This window comes from Lithobates pipiens, unplaced genomic scaffold (genome assembly GCF_037356315.1).
Source record: "Lithobates pipiens isolate NorthernLeopardFrog02 unplaced genomic scaffold, aLitPip1_a1.2 Scaffold_10, whole genome shotgun sequence".
NCBI lineage: Eukaryota > Metazoa > Chordata > Amphibia > Anura > Ranidae > Lithobates > Lithobates pipiens.
Genome location: NW_027507686.1, coordinates 173231751 through 173258030, shown reverse-complemented (window position 1 = coordinate 173258030; position 26280 = coordinate 173231751). Strand labels below are relative to the sequence as shown.

General features: G+C 42.6%; 1 protein-coding gene across 1 annotated transcript; it reads left to right on the top strand.

The window, feature by feature from the left end:
* The first annotated feature begins 689 nt into the window (after nucleotides 1-689).
* RPLP2 (ribosomal protein lateral stalk subunit P2) lies at nucleotides 690-26280 on the top strand. Its single transcript, XM_077459912.1, has 5 exons — nucleotides 690-848; nucleotides 3929-4052; nucleotides 7491-7539; nucleotides 22133-22222; nucleotides 26167-26280. The coding sequence occupies exons 2-5, from the start codon at nucleotides 3930-3932 to the stop codon at nucleotides 26244-26246; spliced, it is 342 nt and encodes a 113-aa protein (XP_077316038.1). The 5' UTR covers nucleotides 690-848; nucleotide 3929; the 3' UTR covers nucleotides 26247-26280.

Below are 26280 nucleotides of genomic sequence, written 5' to 3'. Positions count from 1 at the left end.
GTATCCCCAAGAATTCCCTGTCAGGGCAGAAGAAGGTGGTGCTGTACACCTAGAATTCCCTGTCATGCTGGAGGAAGATGGCACTGTGCACCCAGTATTCCCCATCAGGGTGGAGGAAGATGGCATTGTGCCTCAAAATTCCCTGTCAGGGTGGAGGAAGATGGCACTGTGCACCCAGAATTCCCTGTCAGGGTGGAGAAAGATGGTGCTGTGCACCCAGAATTCCCTGTCAAGGTGGAGGAAGATGGCGCTGTGCACCCAGAATTCCCTGTCAGGGCGGAGGAAGATGGCGCTGTGCACCCAGAATTCCCTGTCAGGATGGAGGAAGATGGTGCTGTACACCCAGAATTTCGTTTCAGGGTGGCGGAAGATGGCACTGAACACCTATAATTCCCTGTCAGGGTGAAGGAAGATGGTGGTGTACACCCAGAATAAATTTTCGGGGTGGCGGAAGAAGGCGCTGTACACCCAGAATTCCCAGTCAGGTTGGAGGAAAATGGAGCTGTAACCCCAGAGTTAACTGTCATAGCACTCTGTCCCCAGAATTCCCTGTCAGGTTGGAGGAAGATGGTGCTAAATACCAAGATTTCTCTGTCAAAGTGGAGGAAGATGGCGCTGTACACCCAGAATTCCCCTTCAGGGTGGAGGAAGATGGCGCTGTACACCCAGAATTCACCGTCAGGGTGGAGGAAGATGGTGCTGTACACCCAGAATTCTCTGTCAGGCGGGTCTTCCTGTGCATAGTCCCTCCCTGTCCGGCTTCCTCCCTCTTTCCCCGGCCCTCCATAGAGGAAACACGCGTTCTTCTGACTCTCTCCGCTCCGGCGCTTTACAAAGTCCTGTGTGAAGTAAGTTGGCGGAGGGTTACCTGGTAGAAACAACCGGGAGGCTGTGTGAGGCGCAGAGAGCCCGGGAAGTGGATGTAGTTCCGGCAGAAGGCGGCGGTGTGCGGGCAGTCCCGGCATGTGCGGAGTGATACACCGTATACCTCACCTATAGAGTATCAGATCTCTGATAACGTTGTTAGTGAATGAAGTGCGGGATTATGTCCGCCAGTCCCCGCACTACATTAGAGGGCTCATCCCATTACACCGAATAATAGTTTCTATGACGCCCTCGTTCCCCGGTAGTGGTGAGGACGTGTAAAGTAATGTGAATGTACACCTCCCTAGAGAAGTGTGACTGTATGGCCAGGAGGGGGGCTGTGTGACTATAGGAGGCTCTTTCTGTGCTGTACAGGCCAGTCACATCTCCTCGCTCGGCCCCTGAGTCTTGTGTCTCCCCATAGACTTTATGGCCCTGTAGCAATTTGTGTGGCCCTTTCTGTGTGGCCCTGGTATAGTGGGGTTCTCTAGAAGTCTCATGTCATATCTCCGGTCTATAAGGGCTTGTTTGCAGTGATTGGGGGGTGGTAAATGCCTGCAGTTGAGCTGCATTTATACTGTTTTAACTGCAGATGCAGCATTTGATGTTCGCATCCTATACCGCCGCCCGCTAAAAGCGGCCTATTTAAGTGAATTGGGCAACGCTGAGATTACACACAGCACACCCAGTTGTCTGGTATGTAGGGGGGGGGGTTAAAACAGGCAATACACCTTTTCACTCTCCATAGTAAATCGGGTGTAAATGAGGCCTGACTCCTGTAGCATTTCCCCAGTCTCCAAAAACTCTTGTAGCTTGTCAGTCTCTTGTGGCCGGCACTTGTGCCCTGCCTGTGGCCGGTGTTCTGGCAGATAGTGTCCGAACCGGAGCAGACGAAGCTTCGGAAAATCTCCGAAGATGAACTGCGCTGTGAGTGGAGGTGGTAGCTCCACCATTCAAGTGGACATAGGGATGGGAAAATTAGAGGGTCCCTCGCTGTGCTCGGCTCTTTTTATATTCCAACTCTATGGCCACTTGGATGGTGGGGATAGAACCTGGACTCAAAGCGCAGGCGCCGTTCATCTTCGGCTATTTTCGGAATCTGTGTACTGCGCGGACACTATCCGATGGGGGACAGTATATTATAGGATACCGGCTCTTGTGGCCCACATCGCATAGTAGCCCATTATGTGTCACTTACCTGACACAGGAGCTAGCGCTGTCCCCTGTAGCACGGAGCGTCCATCTTCTTCCGGGTATCGCTGCTCCGGCAACTCACAGCGCCGGAGCAGCGATGTCACTTCCGCGCATGCGCACTAACGGCATGCCCAGTGCGCCTGCGTGCCGCTGCCTACGGCACATGCGCTGTAGACAGGTGCCTGTCTTTTTGTAAATATCTTCTAAACCATGTAGGTTTAGGAGATATTTCTTGGACCTACAGGTAAGCCTTAATCTAGGCTTACATGTAGGTCAACGTGGTTTGTAAGGCTTTACAATCACTTTAAGGGTCGCTCATCTGTCCTTGACTGCAGGCAAAGAATAGTAGCACACAGTCACGGCCCCTATCACTCTTCATTGATTTGTACAGACTAAGAGGCTGTAGCTGCTGGTGCACTCTGACTCCAGTGGTAGGAATCTGCTGATGACCTTAATCGCAGGTGTGAATGGGGCCTGAATGGTATCAATCACCCTGGGGGAGATTTACTAAACCTGGTGCACTCAGAATCTGGTGTAGCTGTGCGTAGTAGCCAATCATCTTCTAACTTCAGCTTGTTCAGTTAAAGTGGTTGTAAACCCTTACAAACCACTTTTACCTACAGGTAAGCCTAGATTCAAGCAATAAACCTATATGGTTTAGGAGATTTTTGCCCGAAAACGGGCACCACTGTCTACGGCGCATGCACCGTAGACAGCGGCTCACAGGCGCACTGATTGCGGCATTCTCAGCGACGGAGCTGCCGCGCGTGTCGGCTCCCATGCGTGGGAGTGACGTCATCGCGGCTTCGCCGAATGACAGCGACGGAGCTGCGAGACCCCACCAACAAGATGGATGCGGCGGACTACAGGGGACAGCGGCGACTTCGCTGGCTCCTGTGTCAGGTAAGTGACACATAATGGGCTACTATGCGATGCATAGTAGTGCATTATGCTTTGCCTTTGCAGGGAATGAAAGAGGAAGTAAACTCATCAGGGTTTACTCCCTCTTTAAGCTTTGATAAAACCTTTAGCCTAGGTTCACACTGACCGTTCAGCTGAACTTGCAAAATTTCATACCCGCATGCAAGTCCTGACTTAGTGGGCGATTTTATAGACCTGTGCAAGTTCCTGCACAGACATCTATTGTAAACACACCCTGAACTCGCCAAAATTGGTGCGGAAACTACTACGTTTGGGAATCGGTGGCACAGTGAACCAGGGCTGAAGCTAATTGCTTTCTATGCACAGCTCCACCAGATTTTACTCTCCAGCTTTAATAAATGACCCCACTGTGTTTAGGTGCGTTCAGCTTGCCTGCATTTAGTGAAAATTGTGCATCCGTAGACTGATAAGATAAACGCATGTAAAAGCACATATGTTTAGACACAGGAGAACCTGAGAAAGCGTAATATTTTTTTCCTGGTCCTAGTTACCAAGTGACTCCTAAAGTAGAATCTGTGTTATGCAGGAACTACATGTCCATGCAGTAGTAAGGCTGAATTTAGGGCTGAGCTGCTGTCGCCTTCCCTGTCAATTACATTGTCAGGAAAGGGTCCAAGTCACTGAAAATTGCAGTCTGTACCAAAGGCGAGCTACATGTTTTCTAAAAAGACATATTTCCAGAGACTTTAAAGTGGAAGTAAATCCATTGATTTAAGTTTCAAAAAAGTTACATTCCCGGCATGCTAACTGTGACATTGGATGTGCTCTCAACCAAATTGTCGAACCATCCAATGGCTGGTGTCATAACTGATCACGTGCAGCATCATGGCAGTTGAAGATGAAAGAGACCAAGATGGCAGCTTCCTTGACTGAAAGATAGGAGGGTTTACTTCCACTTTTTAATAACATATTTTTCTCTCCCAAACAGGATGCGTTACATAGCTTCCTATCTTTTGGCCGTTCTCGGCGGTAATGACAACCCTACAATTTCTGACCTGAAGAAGATTCTGGACAGTGTTGGCATTGAGCTAGACAAGGAGCGTGCCGATAAGGTATCTGCATCGAGTCTCTTAAATTTGTGGTGATCCACCTTAAAGTATAGGGGCTTCTGCCCCTCTTTAAAATGTATTTTGCCTGTTTTCTATACTCTTTAATCACAGACCTGGAACAAGCGTATTCAAATCTGTCAAAACACTATGCTTGTTCCAGGTCAGATACTAAGCAATAAATCCAAGGCAACATTTTGACAGCTAGAGGAAAAATATTCTTAACCCCAGGTTCACACTGACAGCAGGATTGGAATCGTGAGAGTTCATACCCACATGTCAGTCCCAACTTCGGGGGGGCTTTTTCAGAGACAACTGTGCAGGTTGCTGTCTATTGAAATTGCACCAAAAGTAGTACAGAAATCTGTTTTGGTGCCGCAAAATCGGCGTCGCACCGATTCGGACGTAGTAGTTGCCAGCAATTAAAAATGGGGGGGAAGAGGGTGGGACTTTAGATGAAGCACACAGCAAGTAAAAAAGTTGGTCAAGCGACTAGAAAATTACATTTATTAGGGCTGAAACAACTAATCAATTATGAAATTAATCGATTACTATTTTCATAATCGAATAGTCGGCCACTAACATAATGGGGTTAACAAAAAACTAAAATTAGCCCTTTATAGTACAAAAAGAGCAAATCGCTACTGTAAATATTACTTTCACTGTCCCATAGTAAAAAATTAACCCCTTATAGTAGCGATTATTTGCTCTTTTTGTATTAATTTTAGTTTTTTTAACCCCATTATGTTACTAAACATCTCAGGCCTGGGTCACATCTGTGTTTTTTGGTGTTTTTTTGCAGAAACTCACTAAAGTTCATTTACATGGTTTCCTATGGGACACTTGATTTTTTTCAGCTGCTGCGTATTTGGAAAAGACGAGGACTTTATTTTTTATTTTTTTTAACGCAAAACGGTGCTATTTTGGTTCAATGGAGAAGCTGCAGAAAAGCATGTAATAATGCGTTTTTGCGGCAATTTGTGTTTTTTAATCTGCCCAACAAATTGGCCCAAAAAATATGTACAAAATGCAAATTGCAGCAAACTTTTTTTTTTTTTTTTTTTTTTAGGTTATTAATCGAAACAATTGGCCAACTAATCGATTTTGAAAATAATAGTTGCAGCCCTAACATTTATTCATATTTCATAATCCATAATCCACCATAAAACATTTTGGGCATCAAACCTCTACAAGGTGGATCTTAAATAAACATACAGTGTATAAAAATGTATCACAATCCGATAGATCTTAACATTTGAAAAAAGCAGCAATGACAATGCATATAGTACACAGTCATAATAAATTATATTGAATACACATGAAATCAAATGATGTCTTATTGCTCCATGATTAAAGTAGAAATAAAAAATGATAAAGGCTCGACGCATTTCGCGGCACGACAACCGCTCATCGGGAGCAAAATCACGGAGTAAATCTAAAAAAAAAAAAAAGCCAGCAATGGCTGCCGGTTTGACATGTAAAATCGCCTTCCAAATGACTGCAATGTGAACCTAGGCTAAAGGAAATTTCAGTAATGACAGTCCCCATAAAGTGTCATAGGTCTCTTTAACCATTTGCAGACTGCGTTAAAGCCAAAAGACGATGCAGTGTGGGCCAGTTTGGCAGGGGGTCCATGGACGTCCTCCCAGAACCCTGGCCTCGTGGGGCATGCATGGGGTGCACTCTGTGAACACTGTCCTTGGGACACAGCTAATCGGGGTAAAGGGCCAATTACACTGGCCCTTTACCATGTGATCAGCAGTGTCCAATCACAGCTGATCAGGTGTGAACAGATCAAAGGAGAGCCAATATCAGGAAAGTCTGTCAGTGCGTTGTTTACTCTGATCATCAGTGCAGCCTCATAAGCACCCATCAGTGAAGAAGAAAAACTTAATTTGCAAAATTTTATAACAAACTAACACTTGTCTTGTTTTTACCAAATTTTCACTATTTTGTTTAGCAAAAAATTAAACTCAGTGGTGATTAAATACCAACAAAACAAAAAACTATTTTTAAGGGCTCTCTGAGGGTTAAAAGCTTGTGTATGCCTAGGGCACAGGTAAAAACTCCCTGCTGTAGAAAGCTTTCTACACACTGTTAGTTGCGTCCCTACAATCTCCTCTTTAACCACTTCCAGACCAGCCGCCACAGTTCTACTGCGGAAGGTTGGCTTGGCTGGGAAAATGGACGTTGCCTTGCGTCGTTTTCCCCACTAGGGGCGTGCTCTGTGGGTGGCGCACGCCTGCAGCGAGTGCCCGACAGGCGCCATAACCGTCGGGCACCCGCGATCGATCGTGACAGCGAGAATCAGGATCTGTGTGTGTAAATGTACAAATCCCTATTCTTTCAGGGGAGTAGAGACATTGTGTATTCATACTAAGTATGCACACTGATCTCTCCTCCTAGACAGTCCCATCCCCCCTACAGTTAGAACATGGTGAGGCAACACAGTTAACCCCTTGATCGCCCCCTAGTGTTTAACCCCTTCCCTACCAGTGACATTTATACAGTAATCAGTGCATTTTTTTTAGCACTGGTCGCTGTATAATTGTCAATGGTCCCAAAAAATGTTAAGTGTCCATTTTGTCCACCGCAATATGTCAGTCTTGATAAAAATTGCAGATCGCCACCATTACTAGTTAAAAAAATGCCATGAATTCCCTATTTTGTAGACGTTATAACTTTTGCGCAAACCAATCAATATACGCTTATTGCGATTTTACCAAGAATATGTAGAACAATACATTTCAGCCTTAACTGAGGAAAAAAATGTGTCTAATTTATTATAGCAAAAAGTAACAAGATATATTATTTTTTTTCAAAATTGTCGCTCTTTTTTGTTTTTAGCGCAAAAAATAAAAACCGCAGAGGTGATCAAATACCACCAAAAGAATGCTCTTTGGGGGAGAAAAAAGATGTCCATTTTGTTTGGGTACAATGTCCTAAGACCGTATTCATCACCTAGAGTGACGCAGTGAAGTGTATAGTTATTCCTACACATTGATTTATCCCTATGGAAATTTCCTATATACTGCTACCTTTAGCAGTGACTTTTTGTTGGGAACAGCGCAGCACCACTTTTCTTTGATTCTAGAGTGACGCAGTGCTGAATTGCAAAAAATGGCCTGGTCATTGAGCAGCCAAATCATCCAGGGCTGAAGTGGTTAAGAGGTGCTTCAGCAACCACACACTGACCTCTTCAAATACAATGCGGGGCCTATAGTCCTGCATAGTACAGATGGACTGCCCGCAAACTTGATCATTAGGGAGAGGATACAATTTTGTTACTGGTACTCGAGGCATAAACCACCATTTTACCCTCGTAATGTAGTTGGAGCCCAACCGCTAGGGAGTATTTCTCTTCACCAGAGTTCAGTTTTAATCATAAATAAAATAAGAATACACCATTTTCCATTTCTTTTTTTTTTTCCCCCCCCTTTATAGATAATCAGTGAACTGAAAGGCAAGAAGATTGATGAGGTGATTGCTCAAGGTAAGTCCTGGAAGCAGTTGTGTTTTTATCTTATGGCTGGAGTTGATGCCCAAACCTCAAAGGGAAAGGATGTCTGTGAGAAACTTTCTCATTTCTGATGTGTACTAGGCCAAAGGTACAACTAATTAGGTTTGTGCTTGAATTGGTAACTAGCTTTGAAGTTTAATAATGTTGTCCATTTGAGAGTTTTCAGTGCTATATTTATTTTTTATTTTTTGCTGCCAGTCTCATTCACTCAGCAACACATGCACTTTAAAGGCTAAGTACACCTTTTACATAGGCTTGCCTATCCAGATAAGGGTCCGGGTAGTTAAAAATACACACTGCCATTTGTAAAAACATTGTTTAATGCAAAAAAAAAAACATAGCTTTTTAGTCCTTATTTGTCACCTATGAAGTTCGTGTCCTAGCTTAATGTTAGGACATTGGCTTCAGTAAAATGGCTGCTGAGCCAGACAACTAAAATTATGCTATATTTGTCCTCAAAGGAGATTCACTGTGCTTTTTGTAGTTATTGAGGGTATGAGATAGTGGCTACAGCAGCATAAAAATCCTGGTGGGGATGTGTGATAGGAGAGCCATTGCTGTGACTGGAGAAAAATAATTTAACAGCTTTGGTAGGCATGTTACCGTTTGTGAAAATTAGCCGTAAAGTAGTACTGTAAACACTGGGAGCATATCGCCCAGGCTTAACGGGTGTCAGAAACGGCCTACAGATATGGCATATTAAACAATATTTTTTTACAAACGACACACTGCTTGAGCCCCTTATCTGCATGGGCCAGTTTATGTAAAAGATGAGCTTCACCTTTAATGCAGCATAGACTGCTCTTGAAGGCTAAGGAGGACTGTTAAAATACAGCACAATCTTGCCTTCCTTTGTGTTGAGGGTGGTGATAGGATAGTGTTAGAAGATGGCTAAATATATCCCTGATGCCTTTCCTGCACCTGGAGATGACCATTAACCCTAGAAAATGAGGATTGTGGTCTGACTATTCGTTTTCTTTTAAATATAATTATTTCAATAAAGTATTTTTAAACTCTTATCTTTAGAACAGGTGCCTCTGTTCTGCGGGATTAGTTTTCTCAGCAGGGAATCGCTCTGAACAGGCGGATGACATGTCCGTCTCCACTCACTGCAGAATGGAGACGGACAGAGTCCCGCTCTCTATGGGGAGATTGGATGAAAACGGACCACTTGTCTGTTTTCATCCGCTCCACCAGAAGGATGGAAAATTGGACCTCCATCTGTCTGGTTTTGTCAGAGAGGATCGGATAGCATTGGGTGTCAGCAGGCAATTCGCCACTCCAAAGAGGGGAATGGACTGTCCAATCAGGTCCGTCTGAAAAACTGACAGGCAGACCTGACCGGACAGCCCCTGTGAAAGGCACTTGCGTATACCCAGTGAAGTGTCGAAGCCTCAGGAGATGCACAGAGATGAAACGTATCCTCCCACAAGAGTTGCAACCATTTATCTACAGCCATTGAAAGTGCAGAATTTATACAGCTTTTCTGCGCTTCTAGAAAGCAAGGAACTAAAATTAAACTTTCAGAGCTCAGTAAGCGCTGATTGGAGGGACACAACCCCTTTTAACACAATACAGGAACAGTGCTGAGGCTGTCAGTCATAGGCTGTGTGCTAGAGCTTATACGTCACCTTTTTTATGTCTCGGGTCAGGAAAAGTTCTCAAAAGTGACAGGCATGCAGATGGCAATAGAACCAGGCTGCAGGTAGAAATTACATTTAGGCTGGGTTTACACTAGCCTGAATTGGATGCGGGTATCCCTGCTTCAGCTACGTACAACTCGGTGTCGGGTTCCAGCTGTGGTACAGAGACTTTCATCTCACACCCAGAACAAAGCAGTTGGGCTGAGCAGCACTAGCTTTATATTCTTGTATACAAAACATACATAGCTGCCTATGAAAAGGCTGAGCACTGCCAAAGTTGCTTACAGTTCATATTAGAGGTCGACCGATATGGGTTTTTCTCTGGCCGATGCCGATATTTAGAAATCATGGTGGCCGATAGCCGATATATAATGCCGATTTTTTTTTTTTTTTTTTTTTTTTTTTTTTTTTTTTTTTTTGGGCCGATATGTTAGGCCGATTTTATTTATTTATTTTTAATCCCCCTTGATCTAACACACCTTACCCACTGGGCCGTTTTTTAAGGCTCTTTTGGGCAAAAAATAGCGCCTGTAAAGTGCCTGCAAAATGGCTCCCCTGCAGTCTGTGAAAGACAGAGTGCTTTCACACTGAGGCGATGCGCTGGCAGGATCTTTAAAAAAAAGTCCTCCAAGCAGCACGTTTGGAGTGGTGTATACCGCTCCTCCACCACTCCTGCCCATTGATATGAATGGGCACCACTGCCGAAGCGGTGCTTCATGGGCGCATTTAACCTCTTCCTTGGCCGCTAGCTGGGTTATATGTGCCCCACTAGCAGCCAAATAGCACCGCTAAAATGATGGTAAAGCGCCGCTAAAACTTGCGTTTTACCATCAACGCCTGCCCGCTCCAGTGTGAAAGCAGCCTTCATTAGTGATACAGAAAATTTCTTACACTTAAACATTTATTAAACAAAACAAACCTCCAATCAGTTTACTTGTATGTATGATCTAGATTAAAAAAAAAAAAAAAAAAACCTATATATTAAGTAAAAACGGGTAGTCAAAACTTTTGGACAAAAAAAAAAAAAATGGACTAACTTTACTGTTTTTATTTTATTTTTATTTTTTAAATGGTGTATTTTTTTTCCCAAAAAAATGCATTTGAAAGACCTCTGTGCAAATGCCGTGTGACATAAAATATTGCAACAACCGCTATTTTATTCCCTAGGATCTCTGATAAAAAAAAATATATATAATTTTTGGGGGTCTAAGTGATTTTCTGGCAGAAAATACAGGATTTTTACTTGTAAGCAACAAGTGTAAGAAAAGTATTTAAATGGTTAAACTGAGAACTTCTACACAGAGATGACTTCATTCATTCAGTGTAAACATTGTAACATTTTAGTTCTTTGCTTGGCAGTCTGCCCAGAGAGGAGGAAAGTGTTGCTATGACAACTCAGCAACTCACACTGACTTCTTACAGAAGTCATTTCAAAGTCCCGCTGTAGAATCGGCTTTTTATCAGCAGAATCGGCCGATGCCGATTATTTAAAAAACGGCAAATATCGGTCGACCTCTAGTTCATATACCTCTTAGAATCAGTGCAGCAGATGGTGAAGATAATGGCTTGTTTTGACCAGCTTGGATGTTGTCAGGCTAGGTTTGAAAAAAAATTAAAAAACAATTATTGTCCAGAATGGCTGTGAATTTGATTGCTTCATCCATATTTTGTGTATTGGGCACAGGTGCTCATAGTGCTTCTATGGAACATTTCAAAAGTCCATCCTAATACCTACTGGTTTTTGTACCTGCTGGGTTTCGCTTGTGGACTAGATTAAATGTGAGAGACTTTATATCTGGGTTTTGCTCATCCTGTGAAACCTGCAGCCAAGGCCTCTCTAAACATGACCAATTCATCTGGTTTTCTTTGTTTTCAATGTCTTATTAGTTTTGAGTATATGTAATGGTTACAAAACAGCCCATGGGGCATACCCCAACTCTAGGTGCTTATATTTAAAAAGACACAACAAATCAGTAAAACATAACGTCACGATTGCTCACAAAGCATTATGATCCCGCTCAGTTGACTAGGTCCAATAAAGAAGACAAAAACAAAGGAACAATTGTATCTCATAGCCATTTATGGGGAGGGGGGCGCTCAAAATAGTGAGGATCTCATCTGCATAATGTGGCACCAGTAGAACTAAAATCCTAAATGTAAAAAATGGAGACAACGGTATCCACGCAGGGGTGGGGGAGGAATATGTCTGAGAGATATACACATCTGATATAGATATACACATCCAAGTGGTAGAATTGATCCAGGTATCCCATATCTTGTGGAATTTCTTGGGGCAGCCTCAAGATTGGTATGTGTCTTTATACAGGGGATTTACTAAATTAATGCAAGATTTCTAATACTGCACAGTGAGAACAGTAGCAGACTTCCACTGCATCACTATCGCCCTTCTGACATAAAGTAACAAAAGACCCAGTAAGGTCCTGACTGGGTAGAGGAAGCCAAGGTCTCCATTCTTCTGGTAGTTTAATGACTACTTTTTAGGTTTGGCACACTAGAATCTGGACTGCTGAATAAAGCTGATGCCCGCCCCTCCACAGCTCAGAGCTCCAGTGAGCGAGGAGCAGCATAATTGACAGTCGGCAGCTCTCTGTTCAAGGAGCTGTGAGAACCGAGCCATCGGCAATATTCGATAGCTCGGTGCAGAGGCGCTGGGGGACAGATGCAGCATCGGAGCAATGCTGCATCTACCTAGGTAAGTGGGGGGGGGAATAACATAGTACTTTTTAACTGCTTCCTGCCTCCCATCAAATGACCTCCTCGGGTTTGAGCGGTGATATCTGATTCCTGCAGCTACAGGCGTTCAGATATCTGCTTTTCAGCCAGCAATTCCCTACACCATAAGAATGATCATAGCGGCTGTTCCGCTGCTTGATCATTATTGCGAGAGGGGATGGCTCTCCGGTGCTTCTGCCAACTCACTGCATCCATCGTAGATTAGAGAAAATGTGGATATCTCCTATCTCCCAAGGGAGACATCAACAAAGGAAGGGGGTAAGTATCGGGACTATTACGGGGCACATTAAATATTTTTTATACATAAGGAATGGATATCAAGACAATAAGTCATAAAAAGACTATTTAAAGAAAACAGATAAAAATGAGACATATAAAAATATATAAGAAATCTCAAAATACAGTTGGTAGAGACTCGTAAGGTGGTTATTCAACTAGTTTCGCTTAATTGCTTCGTCAGGATAACACCTAAGTCTGCAGATAAGTATAAACATATCATTAGTGTCAATGAATACAAAGCTTACAATTTAATAATCCAGATTTGTTTAATTTATTAAATTGTAAGCTTTGTATTCATTGACACTAATGATATGTTTATACTTGTATATCTGCAGACTTGGGTGTTATCCTGATGAAGCAATTAAGCGAAACTAGTTGAATAACCACCTTACGAGTCTCTACCAACTGTATTTTGAGATTTCTTATATATTTTTATATGTCTCATTTTTATCTGTTTTCTTTAAATAAATTGTCTTTTTATGACTTATTGTCTTGATATCCATTTCTTGTGTATAAAAAATATTTCATGTGCCCCGTAATAGTCCCGATACTCACCTCCTTCCTTTGTTGATGTCTCCCTTGGGAGATAGGAGATATCCACATTTTCTCTAATCTAATGGGATGAGGGTGCACATATACAATTACTAAACTACTATACTCTTCAAAGCGCTTCCCGCTTCCATCGTAGAGTCGGAGATGGGATCCGCCGGCCCTGGGAGCAGATGGTCCTTTGAGTCTCTATGATTGCTCAGAGACCGGGCGTGACATAACAGCCTCGGCTGGGAAGCCGAGATCAATCGTGCTATTTTTTAATTTCAGGCTTCCCGGCCTAGAGGTGAGTTGTGGGGTCTTATTGACCCCATATCTTACTGTAAAGAGGACCGATCATGCCATATTCTTATTACAAGGGATGTATACATTCCTTGTAATAAGAATAAACGTGTCAATCTAAAAAAAAAAGTAAAGTTAACAAAAAAATGTAAAGCACCCCTGTCCCCCATGTGCTCGCACGCAGTAGCTAATGCATACGCAAGTCCCGCAGACACATGAAAACGTTGTTGACACCACATGTGAGGTATCTCCGGGAACGTTGGCGCAAGAGCAATAATTCTAGCTCTAAACGTCCTCTGTAACTCAAAACTTGACCAGTAAAAAAAAATTGAAGGTCGCCTATGGGGATTTTTAAGTACCCAAGTTTGGTGCCATTTCACAAGTGTGTGCAGTGTTGAAGCGTGACATGTTGGGTATCTAATTACTTGACGTAACTTCATCTTTCACATTATGCAAAAAAAAGTGGGTTAACTTTACTGAATTGTCGTCTTATATTCACCGACCGACACAGCTCCTCTTAGCCATTGGGTTGTTTGCCCATTACTAGGAGAATACTAGGCATTAGTTGTAATAAAACACCAGAACTCTTTAGTTCCACCCAGGGGATGGTCCCTTGGGCAACAACCCTCCAGCTTGCCATGCAGTAATCAGTTTTATTTTGCCTAGTGAAGAAGGACTTGGGAACCCTGCGGGCCCATCAGTCCGTGCTTTTTTTCTGCAGAAGCGTGACTTTTTGCGCAAGAAGATTGATCCTGTGATCTACTATCAACAGCCGGCTGGGTGACAGGCTGGATACTCTTATCCTTGTAGTCTCCCCAGTCCAGCTATCGAGCGTGTGCAGGCCGCAGCTACGTGCTAGGCAGGCCACGACGAAACCTCCACTCCAGAGGTGGTCAGTGAGCTTTTATGCTCCGGGGCATACATATGAGCGGGTTACTGATGTCTGTGTCACAGTATGCTGGACCAGCAGCCACCCTGTACTGATCAGTGAGTTGGTCTGTGATGGAATGTCTCCCAGCCCTTCAGGACTGGTAAGAACAGCTCTCCTTACCTCGGAGGGGCTGGGCATTCCCTGGGAGGTTGATTCGGGAGTTCCTCACCTCCCTCTCTTCTCTCACTGTCCCTATCTTCCCTCCCTGTGGGGGATGCTGCATGTAGCTGCTGAGTGGTTTGTGTGTGTGTGTCACCTGGGGGGGGTGGGGTGTTGCGCTGGCTAGCTGGGTCCTGTCTTCATGCCCCTGGAAGGTTTCTGTGAGGCCATGCTGGTGTCCTGCGCAGCGCTGTGCTCACCGCCATTGTTCTCCCTGTACTTCATGTAGCTGCTTTCGGGTGCCATTTTAGGTGTGGGCAAGGGCAGCATGCTCTCCTGGGCTTCAGCGGCCATTTTCCTGGTAATTTCCTATACAGGACAACGGCGGTCATTTTCTTGCCTCTCCACATGGTCGATGAGACTTGAGGGGCATCCCATCAGGATCCAATCAGACAATGCAACGGCTGTGGCATACATCAATCACCAAGGGGGAACAAGAAGCTCAGCCGCCGCATGGGAGGTCGCTTGCATACTTTGGTGGGCAGAGCGACACGTACTGGCCCTGTCGGCCATTTACATCCCGGGAGTGGAGAACTGGCAGGCGGACTATCTGAGTCGCCAGATGCTGGACCTGGGAGAATGGACGTTGCATCCGGAGGTATTCAGGCTACTGTGCCGGAGGTGGGGCACACCAGACGTGGCTTCCCGTCTCAATTGGAAGGTGCAGAGATTAGTGTCCAGAACAAGAGATCCCTGGGCAGACGCGCTGGTGGCTCCGTGGGATCGGTACCAGCTGATCTATGCCTTTCCTCCCACTGAAACTTACCACGTCTGCTTCTCAGAGTGGAAGACAAGGGGATCCCAGTAATACTGATTGCCCCAGATTGGCCTCAGCGTCCTTGGTACACAGAATTAGAGCGCCTGGTGGCGGATGCCCCATGGCGACTGTCGTTACGAGAGGACCTTCTGTCTCAAGGTCCGATTCTCCACCCTGCTTTACCATCGTTGGCTTTAACGGCATGGCTATTGAGAGCCAGGTGTTGAGGAACCGAGGACTGTCGGACTCGGTGATCCCAACTATGTTGAGGGCATGGAAATTTTCTTCTCGGAAGATATATTGTCGTACCTGGAAGGCCTACATCTCCATGTGTTAGGAGAAAAGATGGCATCCGTGTTTTTTCTATATCCAGGATCCTGCTGCTCCTTCAGCAAGGAGTAGACCAGATATTGTCGTTAAGCAACATTAAGAGGCAAATATCAGCCTTGGATGTCCTTTTTTTATTTTTTTCAGCGACCCCTGGCGTCTCACTCATTAGTGAGTACATTTGTTCAGGGGGTGGGACATGTAGTCCCTCCAGTACGTCCACCGCTACCCCAGTGGGATTTGAAGCTGCTGTTTGAAAATATTAGGGAGATTCCCCTGTTGACCCTTTCCCCGAAAGTGGTGTTTCTAGTGGCCATCACATCGGCCAGGAGGGTTTCGGAACTGGCGGCTTTGTCCTGCAAGTCACCTTATCTGGTTATCCACAAGGATAAGGTGGTGTTTGCATCCACAACCATCTTTTCTGCCTAAAGTGGTCTCGGCTTTTCATATTGATGAGGACGTTTTTATTACCATCTTTGTCCTAAGCCGTAACACCCTAAGGAAGTGGCCCTTCACGCTCTGGACATGGTTCCGGCTCTAAAGGTGTATTTGTCTGCCACTGCTCCCTTTCGGAAGTTGCTCACTGTTTCAATGGCTGGCCCAAAGAAAGGCATGGCGGTCTCCACCATTTCCAGGTGGATTAGACAGATTGTAGTGCAAGCCTATGCCTTGAACGGGCAGGTGTCCCCCTTTCCAGTCACGGCCCACTCCACAATGGCAATCGGAACGTCTTGGGCCTTCCGACACCAAGCGCCTGTTGCTCAGGTGTGTAAAGCGGTAACCTGGTGGTCTGTCCACACGTCTACAAAGTTCTACAAGGTAGACGTCAGTGCATTGACTGATGCCTGTTTTGGCCGCAAATTTTTGCAGGCGGCCATATAGTTGCAATTGAATATGCAATATGTTTTTGTTTTCTTCCTGGTTTTTCGATAAATGCAGTACCGTTAAGTTAATGCGCTGTTGCATTACATTCCGCAGTTTTTGGTGTGGTTGTGGGTAGTCACTCCTGTTGAGGGTACCCTGGTTTTGTGGTGGTTTTCTCCACGCACTGTTTTTTGTGGGTAAAGTTTCGCTAGTTCCCACTTGCTATGGTGGCTGAAGTTTCTATGCTGTTTTCCCATCCCTCGTTTGGCACTGTTTGGGGACGTCCCAATGGCTAAGAGAGGAGTTGTCGGTCGGTGAATATAAGAGACAATGGGATTCTTTGTACTCGCCGTAAAATCCTTTTCTCTAATTCACCGACCGACACAGCACCCTCCTTTTTTTCTCTTTACGTTATACTGCTTGTTGACGTACTGATGACTGCATGGCAGGCTGGAGGGTTGTTGCCCAAGGGACTGCCCCCTGGGGGCAACTAAAGAGTTCTGGTGTTTGTATTGCAACTAATGCCTAGTATTCTCCTAGTAATGGGCATAACAACCCAATGGCTAAGAGAGGAGCTGTGTTGGTTGGTGAATTACAGAGAAAAGGATTTTACGGCGAGTACAAAAAATCCAATTTTTTTTGTTTTGTTTTTTTTAGCACAAAACCTATTTATTTTTTCCCCAAAAAAATAGTTTGAAAGCAAATACCGTGCGAGATAGTTGCAACAACCACCATTGTATCCTCTAGGGTCTTTGCTGAAAGTGAAATGTCGGCCTCATAAAGCTCATTTTGGATATTGATGGCAATGGGCTTTGTAAAGGTTGGTGTACATAGGACAGTCTGCGGGCATAAGCTGGCTGTGCAAAGGCATTTATGACGGTGCAATGCAAAATACAGCTTCACTTTACCTGGTTTTGGGAAACATTTTGGCTGGGTAAAATGAGTGCAATCTGAGTGGTATGGGTTTTTATGTAGATAGTGTGCTCAAAAACAAAATGGGTCTAGTTATCTTGGAAAAATGTTTACTAGTATTGTACAATGCACCACATTTCCCCTGGGTGTTGAACATTAAGCTTTAAAAACAAATGTGATTTGCCAAACAAAATAAAATATGCATGTACCATAATCTAATTCCACAGTAAACAAAAGGTTCATCCTAGGAAATAGGTGCAGGGGACTGGTGTAAAGGTCATGTCCTCAGCCTTCTGGGTCTTTTCTCCAAAATCCCCTTGAGTCCCAGAGGTTTTATTTTTTATTATTTTGCGATGCCTCTGTACCTCACTATCATTTAGGTTTTGAAATATACCCTAAGTGCATATTTTTTGGAACAGATTGGGCTTTGTTTGAAAGCAAATTTGGATACTTTTTTTTTTTTTTTTTGTAATTTGCAATAGAACCAGTTCATTTACATACCAAAGTATATTTACCCCAAAGTTGAATTAAAATTTGTACTATATGTATAAATGATATCACATTAGTGCAACCCTTTTTATGTAATGAAGTAGCGTGGTACGGTTTAACACATGCCTTTTATTTTGGGAGTCTTTTTATTCTTTTCAATGCTACATTGCAGCGCACACAGGGGAAAATGGTTGCATAAATTACTGGGGTGACAGGCAGATGAGATTTAAGTTGGGTTGATTGGGGCACAAATTGGTAACATGGTGACTTTTCCACAGGTTTGTGGTCGCTAAGAATTCAACTGACCTTGTGTTCACTTAACGTAAGACTGTGTGAGAGCTGGAGAGAATCATTTATATTTAGAAGAGAAGGAGATATAGAGCTTAGAGAGTATATATTCCTACTTTATTTCATGGGGAGGCGGCTGGATCGGCTCAGTGGAGGCCATATCCAGACTAACCCATGCAGCTCTGCTGCAGCAAATCACTTCTAATGGTGATTTATTGCTGGCAGTGATAAGATCACTATAGAACAGTGATGGCGAACCTCGACACCCCAGATGTTTTGGAACTAAATTTCCCATGATGCTCATGCACTCTGCAGTGTAGATGAGCATCATGGGAAATGTAGTTCCAAAACATCTGGGGGTGCCAAGGAAAAGGCTAGACTGAGCTGTAACTGATCTTTCCTAACCTCTATACTGACAGGGATGTGATGATGCTATTTCTCCTATAAACACAGCATGGAAGGGTTTACTTTTTCTACAGACTGCTCTGTACAAATTGCCAAGAGTCTCTGACTTATGCCTCTTCCCTAAATCACTTAAAAACAATCTTTTCACCTTGGAGGAACCCTTAAAGCAGTTGTAAAGTTAATTTTTTTTTTTTTTTTTTTTTAACATAAACATGTTTTACTTGCCTGATCTGCACAATGTTACACACTCAAACCTCTTGTTATTGGGTCTCCAGCTGGCGCTGTTGGCTCCTCTTCTGTGTGTGCCCCCATTGCAAGCTGCTTGCTTTGGGTGCATGTCTGCAGGCTTGTTCCTGAGACAAACTGCAGCACTTTGTATATCCATAGACACACACAGCGCTGCTTGGCCCTGCTTCCTGCTCACAGGATTTAATTGACCGCAGGAGGAGCCAATGGCTTCCGCTGAGGGGAGACACAGACCAGCACCGCTATAGAGAACAGCGTTGGAGTGTTATTGGGAGATCGTTTACCCTAATGCAGGAATACCCCCTTAAATTGGTATTCTTTATTAGTTGCCCTGATCTCTCAAGGCAGGACCCCCTTACACTGGTGGTCTGTAGGAAAAGGCTGCCTTTATATCAGTGGTCAATAAAAAGAATGATTTCCTTCCAGCTAAGATTAGTGTTATTGGCTCCTTGGCTGAGGGATGAGGAGAGGCTCTACTTGTCCCACATGCTAGATCATAGTCAGCTGGGTGGTGGTCTGGACCACTTATGAAACCCGGCTGAGAAAAGCTGCTTTAGAACATAAGGTTGTGTTGACATTCGTTTTTATTTTTTCTTCTCCCCCCCCCCCCCCCCTCAGGCGCAGTGAATGACTTTTATGTATGCAAAGGTTCTTCTGTAATGACTGTTTCATGGTAAAAGTCTCTTCTCTGACATATTAATAATAGAAATCCTATTGACAGCAGATCTATTCTAATGGGAGTTGTACTGTAGTAGGTGATGCATGCAGCCGGGGATCTAGTCATCTTATATCTGTGGGTAGTTTTATAGATGGTTTACTGCTGTTTGACTTTCAGCCTCCTTAGAAGTTTTGAGAACAAAAACATAATTTTTCAGTTGACACTATGATGGCTTTTAATGAGAAGTTTCCAAGAACTCTCTCAGGGGATTTTGTGTTCTAGGAGCTTTAGATACATAATGGTGTAACCTTTATCTATAGTGAAAAATAAGATAAAGACCACATTCTAGGCAACAGGGACATGATTTTACAGATCAGAGCCTTTTTTAGACAGACCAGCTTGAAATGGATGAACTGTAAGGGGGGTGTGGGTTGGTTTTTGTTTGGAACTTTTTTACTCCTTAGCCAGTGTTCTGTAAAAACAGCCAGGTCATCGATCTACAATTACTGCTGTTGGAGTCGCCGGAAGTGACGTGGTTGGAGATTTTGGCGAGTTGGCGCTTTTGACAGAACACGACATTCTGAGAATAAAGCACAGCAGTTGTGTTGTCAATGACTGTCCAATTTTCAAAAAGGAGCATCGCAGGACCTGAAGTAAGGGGCAATAGGCAAAGCAATTACTGGAGCTGTCGTAAATGGCAGTCTTGCACTTTATGGTAAGAGCCCATCCAGCTTAACTGCCTCAACCCCGGAAGATTTTACCCCCTTCCTGACCAGAGCACTTTTTTTACAATTTGGCACTGCGTCGCTTTACCCGACAATTGCACGGTTGTTCAAAGCTGTACCCAAACTTTTTCCTCCCACACATAGAGCTTTGTTTTGGTGGTATTTGATCACCCCTGCAGTTTTTTGCAATATAAACAAAAAAAGTGACAATTTTAAGAGGATTTTTTTACTTTTTGCTATAATATCCCCAAAAAAATTTTTTAAACAAATTTCTTCATCAGTTTAGGCCAATATTCAACATATTTTTGGTGGGGAAAAAAATTACATCAAGCATATATTGATTGGTTTGCGCAAAAGTTATAGCGTCTGCAAATTATGGGAAAGATTTATGGCATTTGCATGGGGTTTTAATCTTTTTTTTTTTTTTTTTTTTTTTTTTTACTAGTAATGGCGGTGATCTGCAATTTTTAGCGATCGTGCGACAGACACATTTGAATTTTTTTTTTTTTTTTTTTTTTTTTTTTTTGGGACAATTGGCATTGATACAGCGATCAGTGCTATAAAGATGCACTGATTACTGTGTAAATTTCACTAGCAGGGAAGGGGTTAACACTAGGTGGTGATCAAGGGGTTAAATGTGTGTTCCCTCAGCATGTTCTGTGTGGGGATGTGAGTAACTAGGAGAGGAGCCATATCTTTTTTCCTACATCTTAGGAAGAATTGATATGGCTCCTCTTCTGACAGCCCAGGGATTTGTGTTTTACACACACAAATCCCTGTGCTGTCGTGCCTGCCAGCCATGTGCATCTGGTCTCCTGCCGTGCTGTGGGTGCGTGCCCTCTGGTGGCAGAAAACGGGTAGGACATATCTGTATGGGATTTCGCTCAGGAGAGCCATTGTGCCGCAAGTATATCTGCGTGACACGGTTGGCAAGTATTTAATTCAGTTACGTTTCCAAGGTTTTTCCCAGTAAACAATGAGATTTCAGTGTCTGAGGGAAGTGTAGCTTGTTTTAGTAAAAGGTAATTTGCAGAATGTCTGTTGCAAACAGGAACACTTTGTGGCAACAAAAGTGTATAGAACAAATCTTGTGCTGCGCTATAAAAAAGTCACATACTTTTGCATAGAACATGTACCGCATCTCTAATGCATAAAGTGTGAATACATTTGTGTACAACCCACTCTTAAAGATTCCAAATAAATATACATAACATTGATCTATATATCTTTCCAATGTGCATCCAGGATATAGGCAGCCTGAGCCTTGGAGAAATCTTCACTGCAGGGATGCCTTGTCCTCTTCCTGTTTCTGAACTTCTGGCACTGCAGTGCTTACCAGCTTCAGGTCTTCAGGCAGATGACATGTGAAGCTGCAAAATGAAGTTAAATCACACTAAAATTAAAGTAAAATCTTCTCTACCAAAACATAACTCCTATTTACATAAATGATCACAAAAATCTTTATGGCACAAAGGTTCATAAATGTGTAAAAAAAAAAAAAAAATCCCATGAAGAAACAAAATGAGTTTGCTCTATGTAGGTGCAGAAGTAATGTACAAGTTAAAGACCTCCACCACCTTCACTGTTTTTCATTTATCCCAGTACTGAGACAAATGCAGAGCCTGCCACTGCTGACTTTATTATTGCCTGGCTGCCCCTAGCTCTACAATATTGGGTTACTGACCTGGTAAGAAGATGCCGGTAAAAGTCAGAATGAAGCCCAAATCCCTGATCTGAATACTTTTCTGGATCCGTGACTCATTATTGAAGTCATTCAAGTAATGGGAGAATAGCATTTTCAGAAAGGGGATATAGACAATGGTAGACTCCGTATGTCTTTTAGTATAAACTCTCGTGAAAGTGTGAAAGGGTTTCATAGTTGGTAAAGTTGAATAAAGACACTAGTCCATCCAGTTCAACCTAGAACCTTAGATTCTGTCTAAGGTGACACAAATGGTTAAAAGAATATCCTGATGGAGGTTTCTTGTGCTTGGAAACGTTTATTTCCTTGTCCTCCTTGTTAGGATTTGCTTCACATGCTGTCATGTCTGACTTCAAGGTTTGGGCTTATACCACATTTTAGTGAAGTGGCTGTTACATTTTTTATTTTTTTTTGTAATGAACAGGTAGATCTTTTAGCCTTTTTAAAAAATCTCTGCAAGCTTTGAGGAGTAGATCACTTGTACTTGTGCATGCATGGCTAATTGGTGCGTTCAAATGTAGACTTAAAAAGTTGTTTATTTCCAGGTGCCAAGAAATCACAACCTGTAGCTGAAATAAATTGGTTTGTTTTTACAGGTAACACCAAGTTGGCAAGCATGCCTTCTGGAGGTGCTGTTGCAGTGGCTTCCGCTGGCTCTGCTGCTCCTGCAGCATCTGCTGCACCAGGTAATTTCTTTCAACTATCTTGGCTATGTTTTTACCGCTCAGTATTTCATCGTCTCATACATACATTATTTGTGAGTGATTTTTCACTAGAAAGATGAATATACTGCTTTAAGCAGAGGTAGGTAGTAACCTTTTGAGAGGTGGAGATCTACCCACACACTTTTATTAACCATGTGTAATGGTGAGCTGCGCTAAAAGAAGAAAAATCCTAAAATTGTATCTGTGTATGGAGCTTAGAAATCAAAACGCCAAATAGCCTGACTAAATGGAAAATAAATGATATCCCCATCTAAATCAATTCATATGGTTGAAAATATGAATGATCGGTGACAAGGGATTATAATATATAAAGTGTGAACATGAAATTAAATAATGATTAAATACATACGTGTTATAAATAAATCATCATTCGCATAACTAATTCATATGTGGAAAAAAAAACAAATAATGAAAACACTGGTGTCAAATCACGTGAAGAAAACCCCACCAAAAAGGACCTATCGAGGATCCTTAAATACAAAAGAATTATAAATGGGACAGAATATATACATATACCTCCTATAAATTCAAACATATAAAACAATAATTGGGACAAAAATCAATTTAATTTAGCGAATAAACAAAAAAGGAGAAATTAGTCCACTGAAGTCCAAAATAACAAGCAATAATAGTGATGATTCGTCCAGAGTGAAAAATGGAAGACTGACACCCACGTGGGTGTCAGTCTTCCATTTTTCACTCTGGACGATTCATCACTATTATTGCTTGTTATTTTGGACTTCAGTGGACTAATTTCTCCTTTTTTGTTTATTCGCTAAATTAAATTGATTTTTGTCCTAATTATTGTTTTATGTTTGAATTTATAGGAGGTATATGTATATATTCTGTCCCATTTCTCATTTATAATTCTTTTGTATTTATTTAAGGATCCTTGATAGGTCCTTTTTTGGTGGGGTTTTCTTTGCGTGATTTGACACCAGTGTTTTCATTATTTGTTTTTTTTTTTTTCACATCTGAATTATGCGAATGATGATTTATTTATAACACGTATGTATTTAATCATTATTTAATTTCATGTTCACACTTTATATATTATAATCCCTTGTCACCGATCATTAATATTTTCAACCATATGAATTGATTTAGATGGGGATATCATTTTATTTTTCATTTAGTCAGGCTATTTGGCGTTTTGATTTCTAAGCTCCATACACAGATACAATTTTAGGATTTTCTTTTTCTTTTAGCGCAGCTCACCATTACACATAACTTATATTATCGTAGTATTACGATTAGAGTTGCTGCTTATAGGGAGGGCTTTTTGAATAGTGCACTTTACTCTTACTTTTATTAACCAACAAGTCAAATATTGTTGGTGATGGGTTGCTGACCCCTGCTTTAAATTATGTCTAAGCCTAAGAACAAAAATGTAATATGTTGCAGCTTACCAGTTCTTAAATGTGGTAGCTGCAATGGTAGCTTTCAATATGTTTTATGCAAATATCTGTGGATCTTGCCAGAATGAAGTCCTTGTAAGGGTGGTTGGCAAGATGCAGGCCAAAAATGGCTTTCAAACTGGAATCTGAAAGAAACCTGGAGTTATCTGTGTTGAAAAATGTCTCACCTCCTTAAAACGTGAGGCTCATACTGATTGAAGACCTCTACCTCGCAGATTTGGCAAAATGTAAATGAAAATGATAGCTGCATATGCACTGCTACTGTTGAATGCCTATGTTTGGATTCCCTTAGAAGTAACGCTTAAGCTCATTTTACATGAGCTTTCAGATCAGGTCCCTGTGTCAGTTTTTCAGGTGGACCTAATTGTAAGCTCAATACAGATCCTGTGGGCATAAACAGTAAATGGACTTGTGTCCATTTTACATCCACCTACCTCTGAGTTCTTCCAGGTCCAAAAAAAAAACCTGTCCTTTATCCAAACCTAAATGTGATGGATCAGGGGTAGCCTCATGTAAACACAAGAGCAGCACCATGGGAAAGGATCCTAGGACTAGGCATACTTTTTTGCAGATCAGCTGTGTCAGACTTGACTTTTTATTTTTTATTTTTTTTTTTCCTTCTCCTCCAAGGCTGAGGTTTGAGCAGTTGTGTTGTGCTTGATGCCCCCAGCTCACATTCTAATGATTCTGGAGCTGCTTGCAGAGGCCACAGGTGCACTGCTGAGTGCTTTCTGTAGATTCTATATCTGATTTGCCCCGCAGCTCCTTAGCAGCTTCTATACCATTGGCGGCAGAGAATCTGATGACTGATGAGCTTACCCCTATGGAGTCAGCCTACTGCTTTTACTCCCAAATTAAATGAGACCATCTTGGCTCTTTGACTTATTTCCCACCCCTCTGAAACTAGAGGATTGCCCTGTTGCTTCTAGCAATACTATTTTCTGTTATGGGTTGATTAAAGCTCCCAAGACTGCAGACTTTTAATTTTTATGGCAATCAGAATCTGCCTGATTTGGGTTTTTTCTCCCAATAAGCGATTATTGGCCTCATCAACAGGATGCAAGTATTTGTGCAAAACTAGTTTGTTCTTACTATGGATTCTTTACAAGGCGGGACACTGTAACTCTACTTTGTCAAACCATGTCTCTCTGATCAAAATCCCTTAAGAGATCTAACTGCTGCTATAGTTGATCCCTAGCTTATAGAACACATGAAAAAGATGGGTGTAGTGTTACATTTCAGGTGTGGCAGTTTGCTGCATATGACTCTTTGGCTGAAATGCTAGACTGCAGAACTTTTCTGACGAACAAGCATTTAATCTGCATCAAGGAACAGCAACTCTTTAGAAGAGCCTTTGACAACATCATTAAGATGGACAAATGTTTGTTCAGAGACAATCGCCAAGCACCAGGCTGTCCCTGACATGGTGGCTCAGGACTCGCAAGTGCTTAACCATCTTTTGGAGGTTCCTCGCAAAGGATGCCAGCCTGTTGGGTCCTGGGCACCCAGAGGATTCAGGGTACTTTGTGGTCAGAGGCATCTGGTCTCCTGGTCAACATTATGCATTTTTAGACAATTTGTCTGGGCAGCATTTGACCAACTTAATGGAAGGTCATACAATCTGGTTTCAATCAGTCAACGCCATGATGGTGGCATTCATTTAGGCGTACAACCAGAAATCTTGCTGTGGCAAGTGAGGCAGATCGGATCCTGTACAGGGCAGATCATCATGTTCCAGACTTGTCAGTCATGTATGTTCCAAATGTAGACAGTTGGCAGGTAGATTTTCTGGACTTGAGGGAGTGGTCCCTAAAATGACCATGTTCCAGGACCTGTTACTGGTGGGGGGGGGGGGGGGGGGGGGAAGCTGGATGTGGCCTTAATGTTTAACAAACGCAACAGGTTTGTCTCCAGTCACAGGGTTATTCTAAAAGCATTGACATACATGAGCAGATTCCCTGCTGAAATGGAGCAGAACATGATGGATGGATCCATGTTCTTTTGGTAATTGGCTCCATTAAAGAGTTTTCCAGACCTATCTTGGATGCATAGGTGTCCCGATATAAACATACTTGGGTCTGTGTACATCAGACTACCTTTATTGATCACATTTAGGTGTGAAAAATGGGGCTTAGACCTATTCCAATTTTTTATTTTATTTTTTTTCCTGGATGGACTCTGAGGGAAGCGGATGTAAATGGACACACGTCTTTTAAGTTTACTTGCTTATATACTTACATGGTGCTTCCGATCAGGTCCATGTGAAAAACTGACAGGAGGATCTGGTTAGACTTTCCATGTGCCAGCCTGTTAGAGTAGTCTTATGGTAAAAGGTGTAATGTTGACTAGTAGTAAAATATTTTCTTTTGTGCAAGATGAAATTACCAGAACGTGATGGTGGTAAATGTGACTGCAGTATGATTCCTATGACTGAAATAAATGTTAATTTGTCAACTGTTCATTTTTTATTTTTTTTATTTTACTTAGCTGCTGAAGAAAAGAAAGAAGAGAAGAAAGATGAGTCTGAGGAGTCCGATGAAGATATGGGATTTGGCCTGTTCGATTAAATCTTGTAGCATTTAAAATAAAAAACTTTATTTA